The 22,189-nt window shown below is 51.6% G+C and overlaps 1 protein-coding gene across 3 annotated transcripts in view; it reads left to right on the top strand.

Annotated features, from left to right (window-relative positions):
* Positions 1-19,488, top strand: part of grin2ab (glutamate receptor, ionotropic, N-methyl D-aspartate 2A, b) — a 73,456-nt gene extending 53,968 nt beyond the window's left edge. For all 3 annotated transcript variants that reach the window (XM_086119450.1, XM_086119449.1, XM_086119451.1), the window contains 12 exons: positions 4,336-4,450; positions 4,511-4,713; positions 7,369-7,537; positions 9,759-9,912; positions 10,482-10,607; positions 11,463-11,692; positions 12,119-12,279; positions 12,538-12,725; positions 13,357-13,595; positions 13,840-14,023; positions 14,423-15,179; positions 15,747-19,488. In XM_086119450.1, the coding sequence (XP_085975576.1) occupies positions 4,336-4,450; positions 4,511-4,713; positions 7,369-7,537; positions 9,759-9,912; positions 10,482-10,607; positions 11,463-11,692; positions 12,119-12,279; positions 12,538-12,725; positions 13,357-13,595; positions 13,840-14,023; positions 14,423-15,179; positions 15,747-16,674 (3,454 nt within the window). In that variant the 3' untranslated portion in view covers positions 16,675-19,488. The remainder of the gene's footprint in view (positions 1-4,335; positions 4,451-4,510; positions 4,714-7,368; positions 7,538-9,758; positions 9,913-10,481; positions 10,608-11,462; positions 11,693-12,118; positions 12,280-12,537; positions 12,726-13,356; positions 13,596-13,839; positions 14,024-14,422; positions 15,180-15,746) is intronic.
* Positions 19,489-22,189: the final 2,701 nt, after the last annotated feature.

Below are 22,189 nucleotides of genomic sequence, written 5' to 3'. Positions count from 1 at the left end.
CACAAAAAATACGGTGCAATTTGACGTCCCCGAATGTTTGTGTCAACCCCGCTGCATAGTACTTACTATGTATCCACAGTCATAGATCGTTACCGTTACTGCCTAGATGGGATGCAGAAGAATATCAGCAGTAAAGAAACAAGGTGAAGTTTGGCGTCGGAAGCATCATGTTTCCAACATCAACATCAAAAATGTAGTTCCTCTGAGTAGTATTGCCCCGATGGTTTGTGGACGAATGTAAACAAAAAAAGAGACGAGGTTTGGGTGAGTGCCTTGTTGTGCCGTAGTTCCAGCAAGTAGTCCCAAGTTGTTGCTGGTGCCGCCGAGTTGGGCGACTGAAGAAAGTAAACATAGAAGAGCAAGGTGAAGCTTCGCGCGGCATCATTTCTCTTCACGATGCTATCGACGATGTTGCGTCATACTCAAGTCGTACGCTGAGGTTACTGGTGCTGCCTAGATGGGCTGCGGAAGAATGTAAAAAAAATGAAAATAAATGAAACGGGGTGCAATTTGAAGTGGTATTTTGTCTTTCTCAGATCAATGCTGTTGTCTAAAACTTGAGCAGGGACTATGTTGTTACCGGTGCTGCCTTGGCGGGCTGACGAAAATCATGTCTTTTTCGCATTGCTCTGAAAAATTGCGTGGTTACGGTGATGAGACTAGTTCCTGCCTCAATGGACTGCGGCAGAAGAAAAACACAAAAGCAGTAAGGCGCTCTCTGAAGTGGTTAGCATCATATCATGCCTGTCACGTCGTGCTATGCAACATAGCACGTCTTACAGGAAGAACTTTATTTGTTGTGCTGCCTAAAAGGGCTGCTGGAAAACAAAAACAACAAAGGATCAATCTTCACTTTGGGGTGGCAACTATCTTGTCTCGAGGATTGTTTCCTAGTGCTTAAGTAGTATGTTGCTGCTAGTGCTACCTAAACAGGCCGCAGAATCGAGTCCGCAAAACCAAAACTAGATTTGGTTTGGTGTAGCAAGGATAACTCTTCAAACGTTATATCAACGGTTTGCGTGCCATGTGTGGTTTTTTTTTTTTTGCCGCAGGTTTTACCGTGTTGTTACTTGTGCTGCATAAACGGGTTGCTGAAGAAAGCAAACATGAAAGAAACAAGGTGGCGTTTGGTGTGGCGTGTGTGTCTTATCGTCGCATGACTGGACGCATAGTCGGGATTAAAGCGGCTTTGTTCTCCTTTCTTGTTGCTTGGCTCTGTGGGCGCCACGCACGCATGCACGCACAGCAGAATAGAAAGGCGCGTGCGAGCGTGCGTGCGTGTCTTTTCTGTGAAGATTATTGTTGCTACAGAACGTCTTGCATTGGTAGGCATAGAAGTTTTCACTCCTTGGCAACAACCAGCAGAAAATGCAATTGATTCGGGCCCAACCAAGACCTTGCCTAAATGGGATGCGACTGTGTATAAACAAATCCAAACCATAAATCTGAAAGTAAAAAACTGCCAGTTTTGACTACTTGGCACACCAAACTTGTTTCCTTTGTGTTTGCTCGGATTTATTTTCAGCAGCCCGTTTAGGCAGCGCTTGTAACTCGTTTGCAATAGGAACACGGCTGTTTTGTTACGCTGCATCTTGAAGCTCTGTTAGAAAAGATCGATTTCACTATCGGTTGGCAACCAGCAGCGAATGCAATTGATTCAGGCCCAACCACGATGCTGCCTAAACAGGCTGCTATGTAAATGCCTTTTTTTTTTCCCCCGGCTCCACCGGCCTTCGTCGGAACTCAAAAGGACCAGTGTGAAGTTTGGTGCCCGTTTTGGAATACCCACGACATGTAGCTTAGCCTCGTTTCTTCGGACGACGGCTGTCTTCGGCGGCCCGTTTATGCAGCTCGAGTCGTTCCGAGGTCATGTTGCTTGTCTTTCAAAGACACGTCGCTGATTTATGAGCGGATGGTCGTCCCGCCGCCTCTCCTATTAGCGCATGCTCCCAAATATATCACGCCGCATTTCAATATCTCCGTCGCTGACAGCTTGATCTGAAATTACTCCTTTAACGCTCGCTTCTCTGTCGCCACCAGCTCATTTATCTTGCTAACTTATTACATTGAATTTGCATATTTGTCACAACAACTGAGCGACTATTACATGTTAAGCACGTTTGTGCTCCGCAGCAGCTTTTTTTTTTTTCTCTCTCAAGTGCTGCGGTCCATTTGAAAGTATTTTGTTTATTTATTTATTTTTACATTTAATGGAACCGCCGGAGTGAGCAAAATGCAAAACCTGACGCTCTTTATTTTTATCCCCCCAAAAAGATGTTCCCTCACACAGGAATAAAATGTCTGAGACCCTTTTGACTTTGACTATTTATGTTTTGTGGGGGGGGGGGAGTGCTCGCCCAACAGCGCGACACAAATACTTGAATAATAAAGTAGAGCATCGAAACACAGCAGAAAGACACAGAGGACAAGAGTGAATGATGGCTGAACGGGCTGCTGAGCAACGTCAAAGTCAAGGAAAAGAGGTGAAATTTGGTGCGGAAACTCGTTTCTCATGCTTTGAACAAAGAGTGTTGCGTAGGACTACTTGCAGTAAGTACTACGTTGTTAGTCATCTTCGTGCCCAAACGGACTGCAGAGGAAAGTAAATATAATTCAAGCAAAGTGAAGTTTGGTGTGGTTGGAAGCAGGTTGCCAACATTGACATTGTTGCATCGTATTCACTGTACTGCCAGTGGCCTTACTGCTGCCTAAATGGGCTGCCGAAGAAAGTGAACACGGACAAAACCTGCTACAATCGGGTGGCGTATCAACTCTTACATTGATGCAGTGGGATATAGTATTCCAGTGGGATATAGTATTCCATGATTGGTAGTGCTGCCTAGACGGGTTGCAAAACTAAGTCAACCGAAGAAACGAGGGGAAATTTGACGTTGCGTCTCGAACATTATCAGCAACATTGCTCAGTAGCGGTAAGCGCTATATTGTTACCAGCGCTGCCTAAATGGGCTGCTGAAGAAAGCCACAAGTGTCATTCTGGATTGTATTGTGAAATGAATCAATAACTGCCTAGAACGCGTACTGCTGTTGCTGCTTTACTCCAGCTAGTTTGCATGTCCCTGTTTTTGTTGAAGTGTGTGTGTGTGTGTGCGTGGCTAGTGAGTAAGACTGAGCGAGGCTGCGACTCTCAGAAATCAATACCAAGTGTTGTCGGGTTAGGTATGTGCCCTCTGACTCGTCCCCCTCCCACACACAAACACGGATGTGCACGCACGCACACGGTGGGTGAAGGCAGCATCGATTTGAAGAGACGTCTCCATCCCGCAGGGATTACTACTGACAATTTATTTCAAAGTTAACTCGTGCACACGTACCTTGTTCTCAGACCCAACTGCGATGGCGCATAAACGGGCCAACAAGGAAATGCAAACGGGAAGCTATTCTGAAGAGTGTGCCGCTTGTTTGCAATTTGGGGATTTTGCCACACAAAACCTTATTCTCCTTGTGCCCGTTTAGGCAGCATAAGTAGCTGCATAGTTTTAGTGAGTATTACGTGTTGGAGTATATTCTTATTGATGTAGATGTCTTGTTGTTTGTGATGAAGCTCCGGAGGCATGATGGATTTGACCAGTTGTCGGTAACCGGCAGAGAATGCAAATCATTCAGGCCCAACCACTTTGCTTCCCCGTATACAGGAAGTGGAGAGGAAAAAAATGGTAAGGTTTTGTTTTCAAACTGATTTCAGGTGAATTACCGCCCCGAACTTGACCCTATATTGATCATTCTCAGCGGCCCCACTAGGCAACACTTGCCACTAGGTAGTGCGAATACCGTGGCTGTCTTGTTGCGATACATCAAGAAGCAATGTAGGCACGGAACGTTCCACTCATTGGTAGCAACCGGCGGATAATGCAGTTCGGGCCCAATCACAACGTCGCCTAAATGGGCTGCCCTCGAAGTCCAATCGCAGACATACCTCGGGAAAGTGTGGACGTTGGTGAAGGTGTTCGGTACGCTTTTGATACCAAATTGAAATTGTGTTCCTGACTTTTGATTTATTTTCAGCAGCCTTTTTAGGCGGCACTACTAACTGCATATGAATGCGTGCGTACATTCTGATTAGCCCGCCTGTCGAGTTACCGGAAGTCGAGAAGCAATGACGGCGCCGAGCGATCCAATAAATGTTGGCAACCGGCAGAGGAGGCAATTAACTCTGGCCCAACCAGTTTGCGACCTAACGAGCCCGCCATATGAATCCGCGCCAAAGTTCAATTCCATTGTGTTGGATTCAGATTGTTCTCAGCAGCCCGTTTAGGCCGCCCGTCACATTACACAGCCGAGCGCGTAACAGGATTGGTGCTCTGGTGCCCCCCGCAGACACATGATGCACGTGTGGAACGACGGCAGAGATTTGTCCTTCACGCCCGACGGTTACCAGGCCAACCCCAAGCTGGTGGTCATCGTCTTGAACAGCGATAGAACGTGGGAGAAGGTACGAAGCGGCCGAAATGCGAATTTGGCGGGGTTGGCTCAAATATGCGCTTTTCCTCAGATGGGTCGCTGGGAGAACGGCACGCTGTCGTTGATGTTCCCCGTGTGGCCGCGCTACAACTCGCACGGCGACGAGGACGCCGATGAGAACCACCTGTCCATCGTCACGCTGGAGGAGAAGCCCTTCGTCATCGTGGACAACGTGGACATCCTCACGGGGACCTGCATGAGGAATTCCGTGCCCTGTCGCAAACACGTCAAAGAGTAAGTAAGGCGACGGACACATTTCCACCGTCTTTTACGTACCAGCTAAGTCTTTACAGCACCGATGAAGGCTGAAGCGACAGCCGAAACTGTCAGCCCGGTAAGAGGTTTTCTCTTCATTCCGGAAAAAAATAATAATAATCAGACAGTTGTCTGGGGAAAAATAAGAAACCTTAAACCGGCGGTGTCAAACATACGGCCCGCGGGCCGGAACCGGCCCCCAAGGGGCTTCGATCGGACCCGCGGGATAACTTAAAAGTGAAAGAATACATACAATACACACGGAAGTAATATTTTTAATAAGCTGCAATTCATGGCTCATCCGCTGCAGGGAACACTCTTTTGAGCAGAGAAGAAGACAACGGCAGTTTCAGTCTGTCACTGAGACAGACCCAACACAGCAGTAAAAGCCAGCTACCTAATTGCTAGCAAAATAACATGAGCATCAAAGCCGTATTCCAACGGTGACTTTGTGAAACGATGCCGGATAAAGGCGGCTGAACTTGTATGGCCCGAGAAGCGACAAGCTTTTGCCAATATTAGCCTGACGAGGAATACCAGAGAGCATTTCGAACCGATCAGCAGATTTAGACAGCCAAATGAAACAGAGAGTCAAGTCATTTTGTCAAATGTTTTGTAAAAGGTATGTTGATTAAATGTCAACACTTTCCTCATGTTCTTGTGCTTCTTTCTACCAAAACAAAGGAAAGACGTGATATTTTGGTTCTTGATATCAGAGTATGGTATCATTTTAATGGTCTGGCCCATTTGACGTCAACCGAGCCCGTATGTGGCCCACAACGTCAAATGAGTTTGACACCCCTGCCTTAAACCCAACCAAATGTGATGTTATTGAGTTTCCCCACCTGAAAATCTGACATGATGCTCCATACGAGGCCACTATTAAGCAGTTGCAACCGTTGAGGGCCCCCAAGAAAGCGATTCATTTGTTTTGATCATGACATTTCAATCTTGGAAGGGTGCCGCGTGGTTTCTAATGAGATGCAAATGTTTTCCGGGGGGGCAATTATCACATGTTAGCGATGCGGTTCCGGTCATATGACTGGCAGCTAATTAGCGCCGTCGACGGCAATCTGTTTCCCGCTGGATTATTTTGCCGTTAGCGCGTCGCTGAAGCGCAATGGCGAACAATGAACGGTGCATTTATTCATTGCGATTCACGCGTGCGCGCGCGCGCGGCGTTTGTTTTCCCAATATTGCATTTATTAATCACTCTTTTCCTTCTCCGGACAGATTGGCGTCATCAAATTATCATTCGTATTTATGTTGCAGATGGGTGCTCGTAGCTTGTGTGCAATCAAGCACGTTGATGTGGTTTCCAAAAAACAAAACAAAAAAAAAAAAACCTGTGACTTGGCTGCTTGTGCTGCATCCACTTTGTAGGCTTGTGTTTTTTTTTTTTAACACTCCAATATGTGTGCAAGAGTGTGACAGGAGATTACTCGGGGCCTTTTAAATCGACACCACTTTCGCGTGCAAATTGGGTCAAGGATGCTAACGGGACGTTTGGCTATTTCTTACACAAACTTGTGAATAAATCAAGAGCTGTATCTGCCGGAGACTTTTCTCACGGGGCACTTTGCAAACTTTCCTCAAGTCCCATTTGGAGTGCCGCCGCTTTTTCCGCCTTCGACCTCGCAGAATTTTCCCGCTGTCTTGTGACACTTTCTGTGAGCTGTTAGCGGCCTCTTCATCACTTGGCCTCCTTTCTCTCCCGAGCCAGTTTTTTTTTTTTTTTTTTTTTTTTTTTCCCCCCCCCCAGCTCCGCGTCCTATCCGGTTCAGCGCGGAAGCCCGAATCCCGCCTTAACACGCGGCCGGCTCCTTATCCCATCCGGTTAAGCCGCTGATCTCGCGATCGGGGGAACGCTTTAGGAAGAAACCCCAGCAGAGCGCGGCGAGACTTCAGCTCCTAAACTTTGCCGCCGTGCTCCGGCCACCGTTTATCCGTTGTTTTACAATTTCGCCTCATCCAGCTGCGTAGTATACAGATTTCAAATTTACGAGCAATAGAAAAAAAATACATCTCTAAAATGTTGCTGATTGAAATGAGCTCCTGCGGACCCCTTGATTAATAAAGGCCAAAACGTAGCCGCTCAAACTAAGCGCGTTGACTTCCCGCGTCTTTACAGTTGACGATTTTGCGAGACCTTTTTTGTGGGTCCCGTCGTGACATCCCCACCAAATGTCATTTCCTGAAATGAAACCGGCTGCTGGGCTCGGCTAACCGACACCGATTCTCGCCTTGACGCGGGTCTACCGAGTGTTGTTCCGTGTTTGTTCATTCACGGCATCACCCTGGATGCCTTTTGCGTCACGCATTACGGCGCCATGCGGGCACAACGTCCCGAAAGGTGATCCGAGTTATTCACACGAGAGAAAACCGTCGCATCAAATGCATCAAAAGCTCTTCTAACATCCATCACGCCGTGTCTTTGTGGGACTCAGGTGTCCCCGATGCACACACACACACTTTGCGTATACATTATCCCTGCCCAGCTGAGGCTTCGATGTCCTTCTGCCATTATGTACACACGCGCGCACGCGCACAGTGCCTGGGGTGCATGCGCATCTGTCTACACAACAAAGCCATGATGTTGGGATTGTGTGTGTGTGTGTGTGCGCGTATACGCAGTAACAGCACGTCGGGGGGCTCGTACATCAAGCAGTGCTGCAAGGGCTTCTGCATCGACATCCTCAAGAAGATCGCCCGTAATGTGAAGTTCACGTACGACCTCTACCTCGTCACCAACGGCAAGCACGGCAAGAAGATCAACAACGTGTGGAATGGAATGGTAGGAGAGGTACGGACCGACGTGCACGCACCAACGGATCGCGGCCACGCACTTGGGCCGAGACGCAACCGCCTCGGTGGGAAAGTAGCTCCCCATCTAAGTCGCTCGGGCCGGAAAATTGTTGGGTCGGTTGCCGGATTGATAAGAACCTTGCGAGCAATTGCCAGTGTGATAAGCGGTGCAATTGATGCCTCGTTGCTTGATATTTGTTGGCCCAGCGCACAGACTTCCTCTACCCAGCCAATAGAAAAAAAAAAAAAAAACATTTCATATTTCACCATGTCAAATCGATCCGAATTCACGATTAACGGCCTCCCCTCGGCAGCCATCTCGTTACCTCTGCGTCTCGCGTCCTAGACGCGTAATTTTCCCGCCAGACGCACAGTTCCAAATAAGGGGCGTCGCGAGGACATTTCTCAGTCCAAAAAAAAGTTTTTTTAAAAGCAAAAAAAAAAAAAAAAGGAAAACCCTACGATGAATCTGTTTTTTCCAGCAACGATCGCAGTTTGATAATGGCCAGTGTTGTTCCGTTCTCGCGAGACGGGATTGGCGAGATCGGCCTCGACTCCGTGGAAAGTGGGCGATTGCCAAGTTGTGTAACGTTAAAACAAGTGTTGCAAAAGATTATTGCGCAGATATCACGGAGGAAGCAGCTAAAGTTTTTTGCGAAAATAATCTTGTATGCCTGAATGATTGAAATTTTTGTTTATAAGAAAAAAACCTATTATCAATGTATATTGTTGTTGTATGTGTTATTATCAGATGCAATTGAACAAGTAGACCATTTCTGAATCCGAAATTTGGGACTCTCTCAATGCACAATGAGACTCATACCCTTCTGATCAGCGAGTGGGCTCCAAATGTCAAATTATCACCGGCTGGGCCCGGCTTTTTGAACAGCATCCCAGTCGTAATAAGTCATCCGCTACTTCAGTCTCACGCGTGAGCTCGTGAATGTGTACGAAGGGAGTCATTGAGAGAGCAATCAAACAACACATCCCTCAAGGGGATGGCGCGGCCCCGGCGTCATGTGTCGCGATACGTTCGCGCGGCGGCAAAGATGACAACCGCCGTTTCTTCTTCTTGCTCTCAAAATGCCCCCAAACGCTGGCTGACATTCATGCTGATGTTTCACTTGACTCTCCCAGGCGGAGAGAGAGAGAGAGAGAGCAAGACGTCACGAGTCCGTCCTTCTCCTTCCTTTAGCGGGTGTTAGCGTGCCATGCTAACCCCCCGAGGCCGGGGTTAGGCAGAGCGACTCGCAAGACCGTATTGGCACGATGGTTTGATGTCCAACGTATCACATTAGTGACTCCTGATGTGATGCTATGGCTACATTTCACAATGGCAAGTAGCTATCGGTTGGGTAGAGTGGCTAAGTAGCTGGGATGGAAAATGGATAGATAGGTATGAGGCCTCTTTGGTACGTAGACGGCAGATGACCCGCGATAGGCCGCGATAAGATTATGAGAGCGGGAATCAAATGGGACCGGGTAGGGCCTTCTTCCGCATCAGAAAGAAAGCGCCCCACGGCTGCGTACTCCAGCTTTTTCGGCATTCGGGAAATATACCGTCTTTGGGCGGGAAACGATACAGCGAGCGCGGACCGGCAAAAGTTCAGTGAAAGGTTGCCAAGGAAAGAAGGAAGGGTGTAAAAAAGGGTAGCAAGGTGAATATGTCTGTTGTCAAAATTGTTCAGTGTTGGTGGAAAGAAAAAATGGGTGGTCGCTAGCTCGTAAAAATGGTTCGGAAAGGAGAAAGAAAGTCAAAACGGGTTGCTAAGTATGTAAGTATCAGTGTAAGTACGTACGTCATTTGGTTGGTCGGTCAGTATACGTATAAAAATAGTTGGGTCGGTAGGATATGAAAAAAGGGTAAGTAGTGCAGATACGTTGGTCAGTGTCGTAGGTAACGAGATGGCTTGGTAGAAGACGAAACCGGGCAGGTCGTTTGGATGTGAAAATAGCCGGGGCAGGGTAAGGTCGCTAGCTATGTAGCTCGTTGGGTTGTTCGGATACTGTAAGTAATCAGTCCGGCAGTCGGTAGAGTAGGTCAAAGGTCAGGCAGTTGGGGAAGGTTGGTGTGTAGCTACAGCGAGCCAACGGAAGTGGCTTGTTGGGTTCGGCGGCCGTAGAAATTTGTTGGTCGATGGGTCGGGTTCAACACCTGATATGCGATGCTCGTTTATCAATCCGGCGGAGATCAATAAGGCTCCCTGTGTGTCCACCAGGTGGTGTACAAGAAAGCCGCCATGGCCGTGGGCTCTCTGACCATCAACGAGGAGAGGTCGGAGGTCATCGACTTCTCCGTGCCCTTCGTGGAGACGGGCATCAGCGTCATGGTGTCGCGCAGCAACGGCACCGTCTCGCCGTCGGCCTTCCTCGGTAGCGAACTCATCGGAGTCTGTTGGGGCGTTCCGACATGTGACGACATCCGTTTAGCATTAGCGTCCCGTTAGCATTCTGGAACATCAAGTACCTGTACTTGATGTTCAACCTGAAAAATGTGGCTGTACAAAACGGTAGAAAGGAAGCACTGGGCATATTTATGGGGGCCAGTAAGCATGGGGGGGGGTGAGGGGGGGGGCGCGTGTGCAAGAGGGTATCAGTGATGGTTCAGTATCTCTGCCGTTCACCTCAGCGCACAAGCTCTCTGGCTGGCTTGGCTAACGCGAGCAGTCACATACGCACGCGCACCCCCCCCCCCCCACCCACACACTTTGTCAGTGTTTGGCTTCAGTGTGGGTTTGATCCCCCTCTTCCTCCACTGGAGTCATCAGAAATATGCAAATTCTTCCAAACCACCGACTAAATCTTCCTTCCTCGTCTGCCCCCTCCCCTGCGGACTCTTTTTTTTCCCCTTCCTTTTCTTTCTCCACCTGCTCTTTCTCTTTCCTCTTCCCTCCTGCTCCTCCTCTATTCGCTCCTCCTCTCGCCGCCTCGGCTTCGCTCAGAGCCCTTCAGCGCGTCCGTTTGGGTGATGATGTTTGTGATGCTGCTCATCGTCACGGCCATCGCCGTCTTCCTTTTCGAGTTTGTCTCTCCGCTGGGCTTCAACCGCAACTTGGCCCAAGGCAAAGGTACGCGCGCGCAGGCGCAGGCGCAGGCGCAGGCGCGCAGCGGAGGCAGCCCGGGCATCCTCAGCCTCCCCGGAGGCGCGGCGACGGCGCCGGACTTTTTGGCAAGTGCCTGCCGCTAATAATGCGCTCCCGAAGCGTCCGCACGAGCCCGCCGTCAATTTGCCGCTTCTATTTTTAGCCCCGTTTCATCGGGGATGACGCGGACGCTTTTCCTCTTCCTCGCAAAAAAGTTTTGCCTCATTTCCAAACCCCGCAGGCCAGCAGTGGGCAATTTTCAAGCACGTTGAATGAGAAAGTGGCGATGGGGGTGATTTTATTTTTCAGATTGACATTTTCATCGTAGTAACCATTTCGGTGATTTTCAACCTTTTTATACTTACTACCTTTCACTACATTCAAAAAAAATCATGGATTTTTCTATTTTTAAAAATTGATTCATTTTCATTGTCTTTTAATTTTAGGAATTCAATGTCTTTTTAATCGTTTCGAATTATGAAATCATGCCATTTTACGAACCATAAATATTTTTGGGGAATTTGACTTCAATCATTTCAATTCTATTATTTTAACCTTTTTAACGGCTACAATTATTTTCATATTTTTAATGTAAGAGAATGGATTTTTATCATTTCTAAAGACGTACGTGACCATTTTATTTTCAAATTGTCATGAGTTATTTGACCTTTTTTTTTTCGCCCCCAAACAAGCACACGTACCGTCCACCAAAAACCTTTTTTTGGGGGGATACAAAGTCACCAAATGATGACGTTGCTGCCCAGCTGCGCGCACGCCCGAAGGCGCCACACCGTTCAGTTCTCTTGGTGAAGAAAAATTCGCCGCGTGCCCCCCCCTCAGACCCCCACGGTCCGTCATTCACCATCGGCAAGGCCGTCTGGCTGCTGTGGGGTCTGGTGTTCAACAACTCGGTGCCGGTGCAGAACCCCAAAGGCACCACCAGCAAGTTCATCGTGTCGGTGTGGGCTTTCTTCGCCGTCATCTTCTTGGCCTCGTACACGGCCAACCTGGCCGCCTTCATGATCCAGGAGGAGTTTGTGGACCAGGTCACCGGACTCTCGGACAAGAAGGTAAGAAGTGGGGTGGGGGGCGCCGCCGAGGTGCTTCTTTCGCTCACCAAATTGGCAAAAACGTTGAGTTCATAAATTGTTTTGTTTTTTTTCAATTACTGCTATCTCATTGATGAGTCGTTCAATGAGATAAAAAAAAAAAAGAATAAAAAAGGTCAGCTTTATTCTATTTAGCGCGTTTGAACAAAACAACCGCCCAAACGCTGTCAATGTGTGTTGATCATACGGCTGTGACACGTTTCGTCTTGTAACCGGTGCCAACCCTGTGGCCACACGGGTCCCTCTGGGACCGGCTTGCCGACCGTCACTTTCACCGCACTCGCTCGCACGCAAACACACACACGCACGTGGCAGAAACCAAGCCTCTTCCCGCGCTCGTGCGGACCTGCGATGACACCCGGTCGTTCCGGTCTTGTCCCGGTCCAGTTTCAGAGTCCCTACTCGTATTCGCCGCCCTTCCGCTTCGGCACGGTTCCCAACGGCAGCACGGAGCGCAACATCCGCAAGAACTACCCGGACATGCACCAGTACATGACCAAGTACCATCAGACCGGAGTGCAGGACGCCCTGGTCAGCCTCAAGACCGGGTAAGCTGTTCCGTCATCTCGGGTCCAAATGACCCGTTTGAAAATTTCAAAACAAATGGAGAAAAAAAAAAACATGGAGAATGAAGATGTCGGCTTTGGACCTTTGAACTGTAGCTGTACTTGTGAAGAGTTTTTCGGTCGTCCTGGGTCAAATTGACCCATTTAAAAAATGACATCGGATTTGACTTATTGGAATCTCATCGGGGGGGGCGGGGGGGGTGTCTTTGATGCGTTGTTTCCGACGGCGTCCTTCGGCAGCAAGCTGGACGCGTTCATCTACGACGCGGCGGTGCTCAACTACATGGCGGGCCGAGACGACGGCTGCAAGCTGGTGACCATCGGCAGCGGCTACATCTTCGCCACCACCGGCTACGGCATCGCGCTGCAGAAGGGCTCCTACTGGAAGAGGCTGGTGGACCTGGCCATCCTCGGCATCATCGGCGACGGTGCGCTAGCCTTAGCCTTAGCGTTAGCACCCCTCCGGCCCTCCTTGGCCGTCGTCTCCCCTTTTGCCTTTCTCGCTTTGGACCGAATTCCTCCCGTCTCCTTTTTTGCCCCCCCCCCCACCCTCCCCCCATCCATTTCCACTTGTTTTTGGCGCCATGTCGCTCAATTCCCCGGTTTGATTTTGCCCATTTTCCTCTCTTCCCGCCGCTTCCCCGCGTGACCTCTGTCAGTTCATTTTCACCCGCTACCTTCTTCTCTTGCCCATTCTTGCATTTGACCCCCCCCCCACCCTCTCCTTTCAATTCATTTTGCCCCTCCCTTAGCTCTCCGCGTCCCTTCCCTTTCCTTTTTTTTTCCAACTCCTCTCCACTTTGCCCCTCTCAATTCATTTTTGACCCCCCCCTCCCTTCGTCTCGGTGCTCTCTTCTATTTCATCCTTCATCTCCTTTCCTCACTTCTCCATTTTGAGCTCCCTCGATTCGTGCCTTCTTTTGCCTTTTCAGTTCCTCTCCTCTCCCCTTCATTGTCCACCTCCTCCCCTTCGATCGGTCTCCAGATCCTCCGTCAATTCCCTCGTTATCGACCGTCGTCCTTTTTTTTTTTTTTTGGGGGGGGGGGGGGGGTGCCCAGGTGAAATGGAGGAGCTGGAGGCACAGTGGCTGACGGGCATCTGCCACAACGAGAAGAACGAGGTCATGTCCAGCCAGCTGGACGTGGACAACATGGCGGGCGTCTTCTACATGCTGGCCACGGCCATGGGCCTGTCCGTCCTCACCTTCGTCTCCGAGCATCTCTTCTACTGGCGTCTGCGCTACTGCTTCACCGGCGTCTGCTCGGGACGCCCCGGCCTGCTCTTCACCATCAGCAGGGTGAGTGAGAATAACGCCAGGCCAAAAAAAAAAAAATCCAAAATGTGTGCGCGCGCGTGTGCGTGTGCGTAAGACAGCGTGGAGGTGAAGTGTCCGGAGGAGGAACGTGTCCTTGCGCTTAAAGGCGTCGTGCGCTGACATCATCGCCTCAATTAAACCCGGAGAGAGTCCCGAAAAGTCTGTCTTCTCTCTTGGTGTCAATTTTCCATTTTTGATTTTTTTTTTTTCCTCCTCGCCCTTCAAGGGCATCTGGAGCTGCATCCACGGCGTTCACATCGACATGAAGAAGAAGGCGCCCGAGCTGGACTTCAGCCCCCAGGCCAACATGCTGCACCTGCTCAAGTCGGCCAAGTCCATCGCCATGTCGTCGCCCAAACGCAACACGGTGCTGCTGCAGCCCAGCATCCTCGACGTCATGACGGGAAAAGGTCTCCCCCCCCCCACCCCCCACCCACACCGCCAGACGGACGGGCTCGCCTCGCAGAGTGCCGGGGCTTCCGGTCTGCCTTGGGGTTTCAAATTGGAGTTTTAAGCCCCGATGAGGGTTTCAAAGTATTACTTCAAGTATACGTTCGGGTTTCAAGCCGTGGTTCAGATTTCAGACTCGGGTTTCAAACACGGGCTGAGGCTTTCCGTGTTGGGATTTCAAGACAAGCTTTTGTGGTCTTAGACGAGGGTTCAGGTGTCAAATTGGAGAGCGGGTTTGGCTTCCCGACCAAGGTTAGGGTTTCAAAGGATGGCTTAGGGGTTTCAAAGTGACTGCGAAACATGTCGGAGGGGGCGTGGGCACACGCGCGCGCACTCACGAACTTCTCCTCGTCTGCTAGGTAACTCGCTGCACAGCCTCACTCCGAAGGGTCCCGGTCTCTATAGCAACGCCGGCGGGCCACAGGCCTTCCTGTCTCTGGCCGGGCGCCACAAGAACCTCCTGAACAACGCGGCGCCTTTCCCGGCCCCGCAGAAGCCGCCGACGCTCAAGGCCAGCCCCACCAACAAGCCGCAGCTCTCGGTCACCGACGACAACGGCAAGGCGCGGCCCGGCCCCGCGGGACCGCCGTCCAAGCCCCGAGCCCTTTGGAAAAAAAGCGTGGAGACCCTCAAGACTCAGCCCGGCGGGGCGGCGCCGGGCAACGCCGGCGCCGGCAACCCCGCCTCGACCGCGGGGGTTCCCCCGGCGATGAAGAGCCAGCGCTATCTGCCCGAAGACCCGCCGCCCCCGCCCCACTCGGACGTCTCGGAGTGCTCCAGCCGCCCCGCGTCCCACAAAGACTCTGACTCCGTCGCGGCCAGGGGCGGCTTCAAATCCGTGAACCAGTTGAGGAAGCGGGGCGGCCCCAAGATCTACTCCATCGACTCGGACCAGGCCAGCCTGCAGTCTGCGCCGCCCTACCGGCGCGACAGCCAGGGGGGCAGCGACGAGCAGCCGTACCCGCCCGACCTGTTCCCGCCCGACGGAACCTACCCGCACAAGGGAGACGCGCCCGTCCTGCAGTTGAGCGCCTCCTTGCTGCACCACAGCCACAGCGCCGAGGCCGACCTGCACTCCATGAAGGACAAGAAGTACAGCACCTACGCGCACAGCAGGTGCCAATCACTCAATGCGAAAAACATTCACTGGGGGTGGGGTGGGGGGGGGGGGGGATCTCTCGCATCGCAGGTCACGCAGATTCGGTTTTTGACATTTGGAGATTTATCCTCATGGCGACGGTGGTCGCGCGCCCGGGTGGAAAGCGTGATGAAAACATCGCCAACGTACAGTACGTAGCTTCCTGTCCGTCACGTTTGCGAGGTGGTGGCGGACCCCAAAAAGCAGGCGCGAGGGAGGACAAATTGGATTAAAACATAGAGAAAATTAAATCCAGAACAAACAAAGTCCAAAGGATCACGGCGGAAGCTCAAAACTACTAGTAACAGAAACATGAGCTAAACAAACAAACATGACAGCAGCAAAGAAACAAACGGTGAGCGGTCGGGCGGGAGTCCTTTGACGCAACTACTGACATAATGACCAACAGGTGTGCAGCTGCAGGGGGGGGGAGCCCGACAGTGCCACCTGTTGGTCCCAAACCGAAACATGACACTCTCGTAACTTGCGACGAGGCGTCGCTTTGCCTTGCTCACACTTGCCGACTGTGTTTCGTGTCCCACCAGCGCCAAGGACAGGTCGAGCGGATCCTCGGAGGCTCCCGGTTCGGCCGCGGGCTCTCAGGGCGCGCGTCCGGGCCACTGCCGGTCCTGCCTGACCAAGCTGAGCGGCTACTCGGGTCTGTACACGGTGCGGCCCCCGCAGGCCCGCTGCGACGCCTGCGCCCACCTGGGCAACCTGTACGACATCAGCGAGGACCACCTGAACTACTCGCGCGCGAGCGACATGTTTGCCCACTTCCTGCCCCAAAGCCAGCTGGGCGCGGCGGGCGAGGGCGACGACCTGGTCAGCCACTTTGAGCCCGCCGGGCCCCGCTCGCCGTCCTCCCTGACCGCCGCCTCCTCGCCCGCGGCGCGGCATTTGCAGCTGAGTCGCCAGCACTCGTACGAGAACGTGCTTCCGGACGCCGTCTCCCCGCTGCGGGGCCTGAGCCTCCCCGACCGGGACCGGGAGATGGAGATGGAGATGGCCTCGGACGAGGGCGCCTACGCCAACGTGCTCACCATGCGCTCCGACCGCCCCTTCAGCGGCCGCGGTCCGCCTTCGCCGTCGCCCTCCCACCACCGCGGCTCGGACGCCCCCCTGCCCCAGCCCCGCCGCTCCAAGAGCCTCTTCCCCGACCGACCCTCGCACAACCCCTTCCTCCAGCCGGCCCCCGGCGCGGCGCGGCGAGAATCGGCCGCCCGCGTCGGCGCCCAGACCGCCGTCCGGCCGCTCTACAAGCGGCGCCTGCCGCTCTCGCTCACCCCGACCAATCACCACCTGGACCCGCAGGCGTTCTACCCCCAACAGGAGCCCCCCGTGGTGGCCTACATGGCGCCGCCCGCCGCCGCCCAGCCCGCGAGCTACGTGACGGCGCCGCGAGCTTCCAGCGCCGGCGGCAACCGGCCCCGCCTCTACCGACGCATGCCCAGCATCGAGTCTGATGTGTGAGACTGGCCGCCTCCCGTCGCTCACTCCGGAGAAGCACCCCCCCCCCCCCCTCACCAGCCTTCCCGGGACCGGGGGGTGAACCCCGCCGCCCCTCCCTTTTTTCCTCGTATCAGCACGCATGGGACTGCCACGCGGGGATCAAACTTACAGATGGACTCGACAGTGGGTGGCCGCTCTGTGTTGGGGGGTCTCGACGCCCCTCCGCACGCACGCACAACACACACACATATGGAGAAAGACTGTTTGAGAATGTTGATGTCAGCCAATTGAACATTCCAAACAAAGTCAATCATTTGGGTGGTGGTGGGGGTAAAGGGGGGGGGGTTGCTTTCAGGTTAAGGTGTGCTCCATAAGGTAAAGAGATGGACGTATACACACACACACACACAAAGATCTCTCTCTCTCTCTATATAGCATTTAGCATCCTAGCTTCCTTCCTCTCTTCGCTCCGAGCCTTCAGGTCACACACTTGCATGCTTCCTTAACGGCCCTGCGCGACGCTCACACACGCGCACAAGCAGGGTCACATATGTGCACCCGCACGCCTACCCACACATGCGCGTGCGCGAGTGCGTGTGCGCGTGTTGATGCGGTGAGCTAGCCTTACCGTTGTGCACTTTGTACATTTTCTAACTCGCCACCAAACACGAACCCAAAAAAAAATAATAATAACTTTTTGATACTCGCACAATTCGCTGGATTTGATGTTTGCTCTCTTTGCTTTCTTTTCCTTTGGAGCCGCGGCGGCAAGTGTGAGCTCACAAGTTCAGTATCATATTCCTTCCGTGCGGCTTCCTTCTTAGACATGCTAGCGAGTGTGCGTGGGCCTGGTTGAGCGACGGGTGAGCCGTGCTTTCTAAAGTTGCTTCCCCCCCCCCACCCCACATCTTTCTTTCCACACAAGTCGCAGAGGAAGGTCCCGGACGATGAAGGCACACAGAAGCCACATGCTTTCAGGAACAAAAATTGAACACTGTGTCGACACGTGGGTGGTTCACACACACACACACAAGCTGTGTCCCAATCGAGGATGAAATAAGTGTACGCGGTCGACTGAGGTCGTGTTAAAAAAAAAAAAAAAGTCGAACAAAGAAAAAAAAACCCCTCCACTTTCAAATGTGCTCTTCAGAGGCTACATTTGATTTGAGACGGCCTTCGATCGTGTTATGATGTCAGCATCCTTCTTCAACTGCAGCCTGTGAAGGAGCCCGTCATTTGGGGAATTTTGGGATGGTGTGATGTCACCTACCTCCAAATTCGTCCGTCAGAGGTTGTGCAGCCTTTGCGTGTGGCGTTATGGTGTCATGGGCCATTCAAATGTGGCGAGCGTGCTATTTCGAAGGGATAGGTCGTGTGCGGCGTTACGACGCCGTTGGCCTTCGAGGGCAGCCTTCTTCCACTTAGGCCCGGTGTGATTGGTCTTAAATGTGGCGTACGAAGCATGTATTTGAAGGAGCCCGTGATTTGGGACAACCTCTCGGGACATCATCCTTTATATGTGTCCTTCGCAGGCTTTGCTGAAATTTGGAACAGCCTCCCTTCGGTTGTATCAGAGAAACCTTTGATCGGAGTCAATCATCGTGTTGTGTTATGACGTCATCGACGTTCATATGGGGCATTCCTCCAATTAGCATGTCGACGTGGCACGACGACAATGCCTTTGAACGCACGTGCGATTTGGGGCAACCTTTTGGGTGGTGTGATGACACGCGCTGCGTTTGACGCGGGGGCAACCTTCACTGGTCATCAATGCGTTAAAATACCTTCAAGCGCAGCCTTCTTTTAATTAGGACGACCTACGGATGGCGTCGTCCGCCTTCGAATGAGTCCTCAATTGGGACACAGCCACAGGACCGGCGCTTGCGGACAGGACGCAAACTGAGGTTGAATGAGGGATTTTTGATGTCAAACTCAGAACTATCCCCCCCCCAGCCCCCCCCCCCCCGTTCCAAACCCTCATCCGCCCACGCGCACATGGTTGTGTACACGTCGCGGTTGCGCCCCCCCCCCCCCCAACAGCCTCGTGTGAGTAATATGCACAATATCAGGTTGCAATCTGATTGATGTACAGACATTTTGTTGTTGTCGTTTTTTGCTTTGGTTTGGTCGGATGGGGATGGCATCGATGCTTCGGTCCAAAGACAACTTGCTATTCTTATGATGATAAACTGCCATGTTTTCGATTCTCGTCCGAGCGTTTTTTTTTTTCTTTTCTTTCCTCTCTTTTGGATTCCTGCTGTGATGTCAGCGGTCGCCGGGCACCCGGGAATCAATGGGGAGTGCGCGGCTCCGAGCCCGCCCACCCACCCGCTTCTCTTTCACTACCACTCTGCGCTGTTTCACCTCCTTTTACACCACGCCGGCATTTATATAAGACAATGGATGAATTTTGTGTGTGCGTGTGTGTATGCGCTTACTTTCCTGTTCTCTTCTTTCCTTTATCCCACTGGTAACATTTGACCCACTCATGTAACACAACACATGCACTACAGTGTGTGTGTGTGCGCATGTGTGTGTGTGTGTGTGTGTGCGCGTGTTGTACCATCACTGGAGATTTGTACACTTTTTTTTTTCTCCCAACTTGCATGACTGTGCTTGTGTTTTTGGTGGTTTCTTTTTTTTTTTCTTACCAGAACGCGCACACACCAACACACAGACACACACTCGCACACATTCCGTGCGTGCGTGTGTGCGCTGTTGTTCTCACCTGTGTATAAGTTCAGGGGTTTCTAAGCTGCTGGTTGTGTTGTACATAAGGCTGGTCACACGGTACTTCTGTACAATGTGTAAATAAGTAAAGGTGACATTTTTCTACGCGCGCGTCTCTTCGCTTGCTTGTCGGGTCCACGGCGGCAGCCGGCACGCCGTCGGATCAACACGGACGCTCACCTTCACATTGTTTGCTTTGGGATTCCCCGGAAAGGCGACGAAATGAGACGCTTGTCGGCAGAGCGCTGGCGACCGCGTGACCAGACCGTCCAAGAGCCAAACGGGGAACCCAAAAAGAAAACCTTGCAAAGGATTGACCTGGGAACCACGCGAGCCGGAGACAATCTTACTGGCAACGATGCCAGGAGAAAATCCAAGTGCTTAACTAAAAAAGTGTCACATTGGGAAACAATTGGAAAAGCGGGTCAAGAAAGTCTCTTGGAACCGTGTGAGGCGACAATCGAGGAGCCGAACAAAGTGAATACTTGAAAAAACAAAAAGCGTCCCGTGGAGTCATGCGAGAAAGCAATTTGGGGCTTGAATGAGGAAAATCACCTGGAAACCATTTGAGAGGACAGGCGAGGTCCTTTGACACACCGGTGGCCAAACTGCGGCCCGGGGGCTGTTTGCGGCCCACCATCCATTTTGCAGTGGCCCGTGACATGCTCCCCCCCCCCAAAAAAAAACACATTGACATGGGCTGCGATTTAGTTGAAAAAAAAGGTGAGGGTGTCACCGTAGAACTTTTCTCTATATTTAAAGATAGAAACAAGCCGTATTATTAGTATTATTTATGATTAAAACACCGAGTGGATCAAGAGCATTTGGTTTGGTCCACTTTTTGGATGAAGATGTCACATCCTCACGTAACGGTTTGAAAAGTGGTCAGTTCCCTACAGTTTGTTCTTTTGGGTTCAAAATGTGCAGATGGGATCCGGCTGCCGTTCAGTGCAGAGCCGGATCTACTACGTGAGATCGAGGGCTGTTGGCCACCCCAAAAAATCCTCAACACCCTGAACAGAGAGCTGATGAACAATCTCGAATCGCTTTCTGGACTGACTTGAGTTTTTTTTTGGGGGGGGGGGGGGGGTTCCCAAAAGTGGACGATTTTGAAAGCGGCCCTTCCATTTTTCCGGCCCTCAAATGAAAAAGTTTGCACAGCCCTAGTCTAGAAGCTGAAAAAGAAACCGAAATCAATGCAACGAACCATCCTGGCTACCACGTGAGGAGCAAATGATGTCAAGAAAGCTCCGCGAGGTAAAATCCACCAGCGGAACAAAAGAAAGCATCTGAAGAAACAGACAGGGAACCGTTTGAGGAGACGCTCGCCGAGCTCAAGAAGGAAACACACAAGGAAGTCAACCGGGAAGCGTCAACCCCCAGCAGGGAGGAAAATTAGAAGAAGACGAACTCCAGCGAAATGCCGCCTTGCTAATGACCAGAGACACTTTTAGGAAACCTTGAAAGAAAGTTTAGCAGACATCTTGGGAGCCTCACAAGGGAGCACGGACGGAAAAATCTCTCAACCAACACTTGGAAAAATAAGTACACACACACACACACACGCAATGTCGGTGTGTGTTCTGGTAGAAAAAAAACACACATTTATTCGGGGTGTTTTTCTGCCTCCGGAGATGGACACTCTAATTTGGGCTGAAGTGGGACACACACACACACACACACACACAAACTTAAAAAAATCGACTTGAAACAACCACAGCAAGTATTAAGAAGGGCGGAATTTCTCTGCACTCAACATCATTCTACGGCGCGTGTGCGCGCGTGCATGGGTGTGTCAACTTTTGCTATCGCCATCTCATTTTGTCACGATCCCATCCGTGGATTTACTTGTGTGTCGAACATGCGTATGTACTTTTGTGAAGTGTGTGTGTGTGTGTGTGTGTTTGTATCAAGTGTGTTTGCGTGTCTCAAACATTTGCATGGAGGATGCACGTCCACGCGTGTCTTTATGTGCGCGTCCGCGAGGTGAACAGCGTGCGGGCGCGCTCCATCTGCTGCAGTTGCACGAAGCAAGGTAACACACACACACACACACTGACGATGAAGAACATACATGATTGAGGATTGTTGACTTCCTGCGTGAAGAGGAGGAGAGGAGGATGACGGCCGGCGAGGACGACTTTGGACTTTGACAGAGCAGCTGCAGGCTGTTGGCTCTTCTCGACGTTGCAAACATGCTCATTAAGAAGCAGCCGGCCTACACGCTTCGCACGGGCGCGCGCGTTGCCGCGGTGGCCCAGCGTGTCGGCCCACACGCTAAACAAAGCCATGAAAATTTATAAGCGCCCGCCGACGCCTACACACTAAAAATATGGTACGCGCGCACACACACATGCACACAAGAAGACCAGAGAAAAAGAGGAGGAGGACGAGTAACATGAAGAAAGAAAGAAGATGAATAAAAGTTCAACTCGGAACAGATCTATTCTCGGCCTCCAGCTCTTGGCGTGCGCGCGCGTCGTTTGAGAGTGCACACGTATCCAAAATATGTGTGTGTGTGTGTCAAATTTGGATCCGCCGTTTGATGCCGTATCTCCGGAGGTTGGAACTCAATTGATCCGCACTCACTGGACACTTGATTAGGTACTCAATGGAGTGCCTAATCAAGAGTCGACTTTGATGAAGGTGTTGCGATTGGCTGCGTGTGTCCAAGGCACGTTTGTGTAACGAGACGTTTAGGACCGCTCTTATCCGCTCGCCGTCTTTGCTTCTCCTCGCCGCTCATAAAATGATGAATTGCTCCCGTTTGACTCGCAGTGGTGGAACGCGCCGCGGCGGATCGACC

Source organism: Hippocampus guttulatus, chromosome 9 (genome assembly GCF_054856545.1).
Source record: "Hippocampus guttulatus isolate MCC_2025c chromosome 9, RoL_Hgut_1.0, whole genome shotgun sequence".
Lineage (NCBI taxonomy): Eukaryota > Metazoa > Chordata > Actinopteri > Syngnathiformes > Syngnathidae > Hippocampus > Hippocampus guttulatus.
Note: the sequence above shows the minus strand (reverse complement) of the source record. Positions and strands in the feature narration are given on the sequence as shown.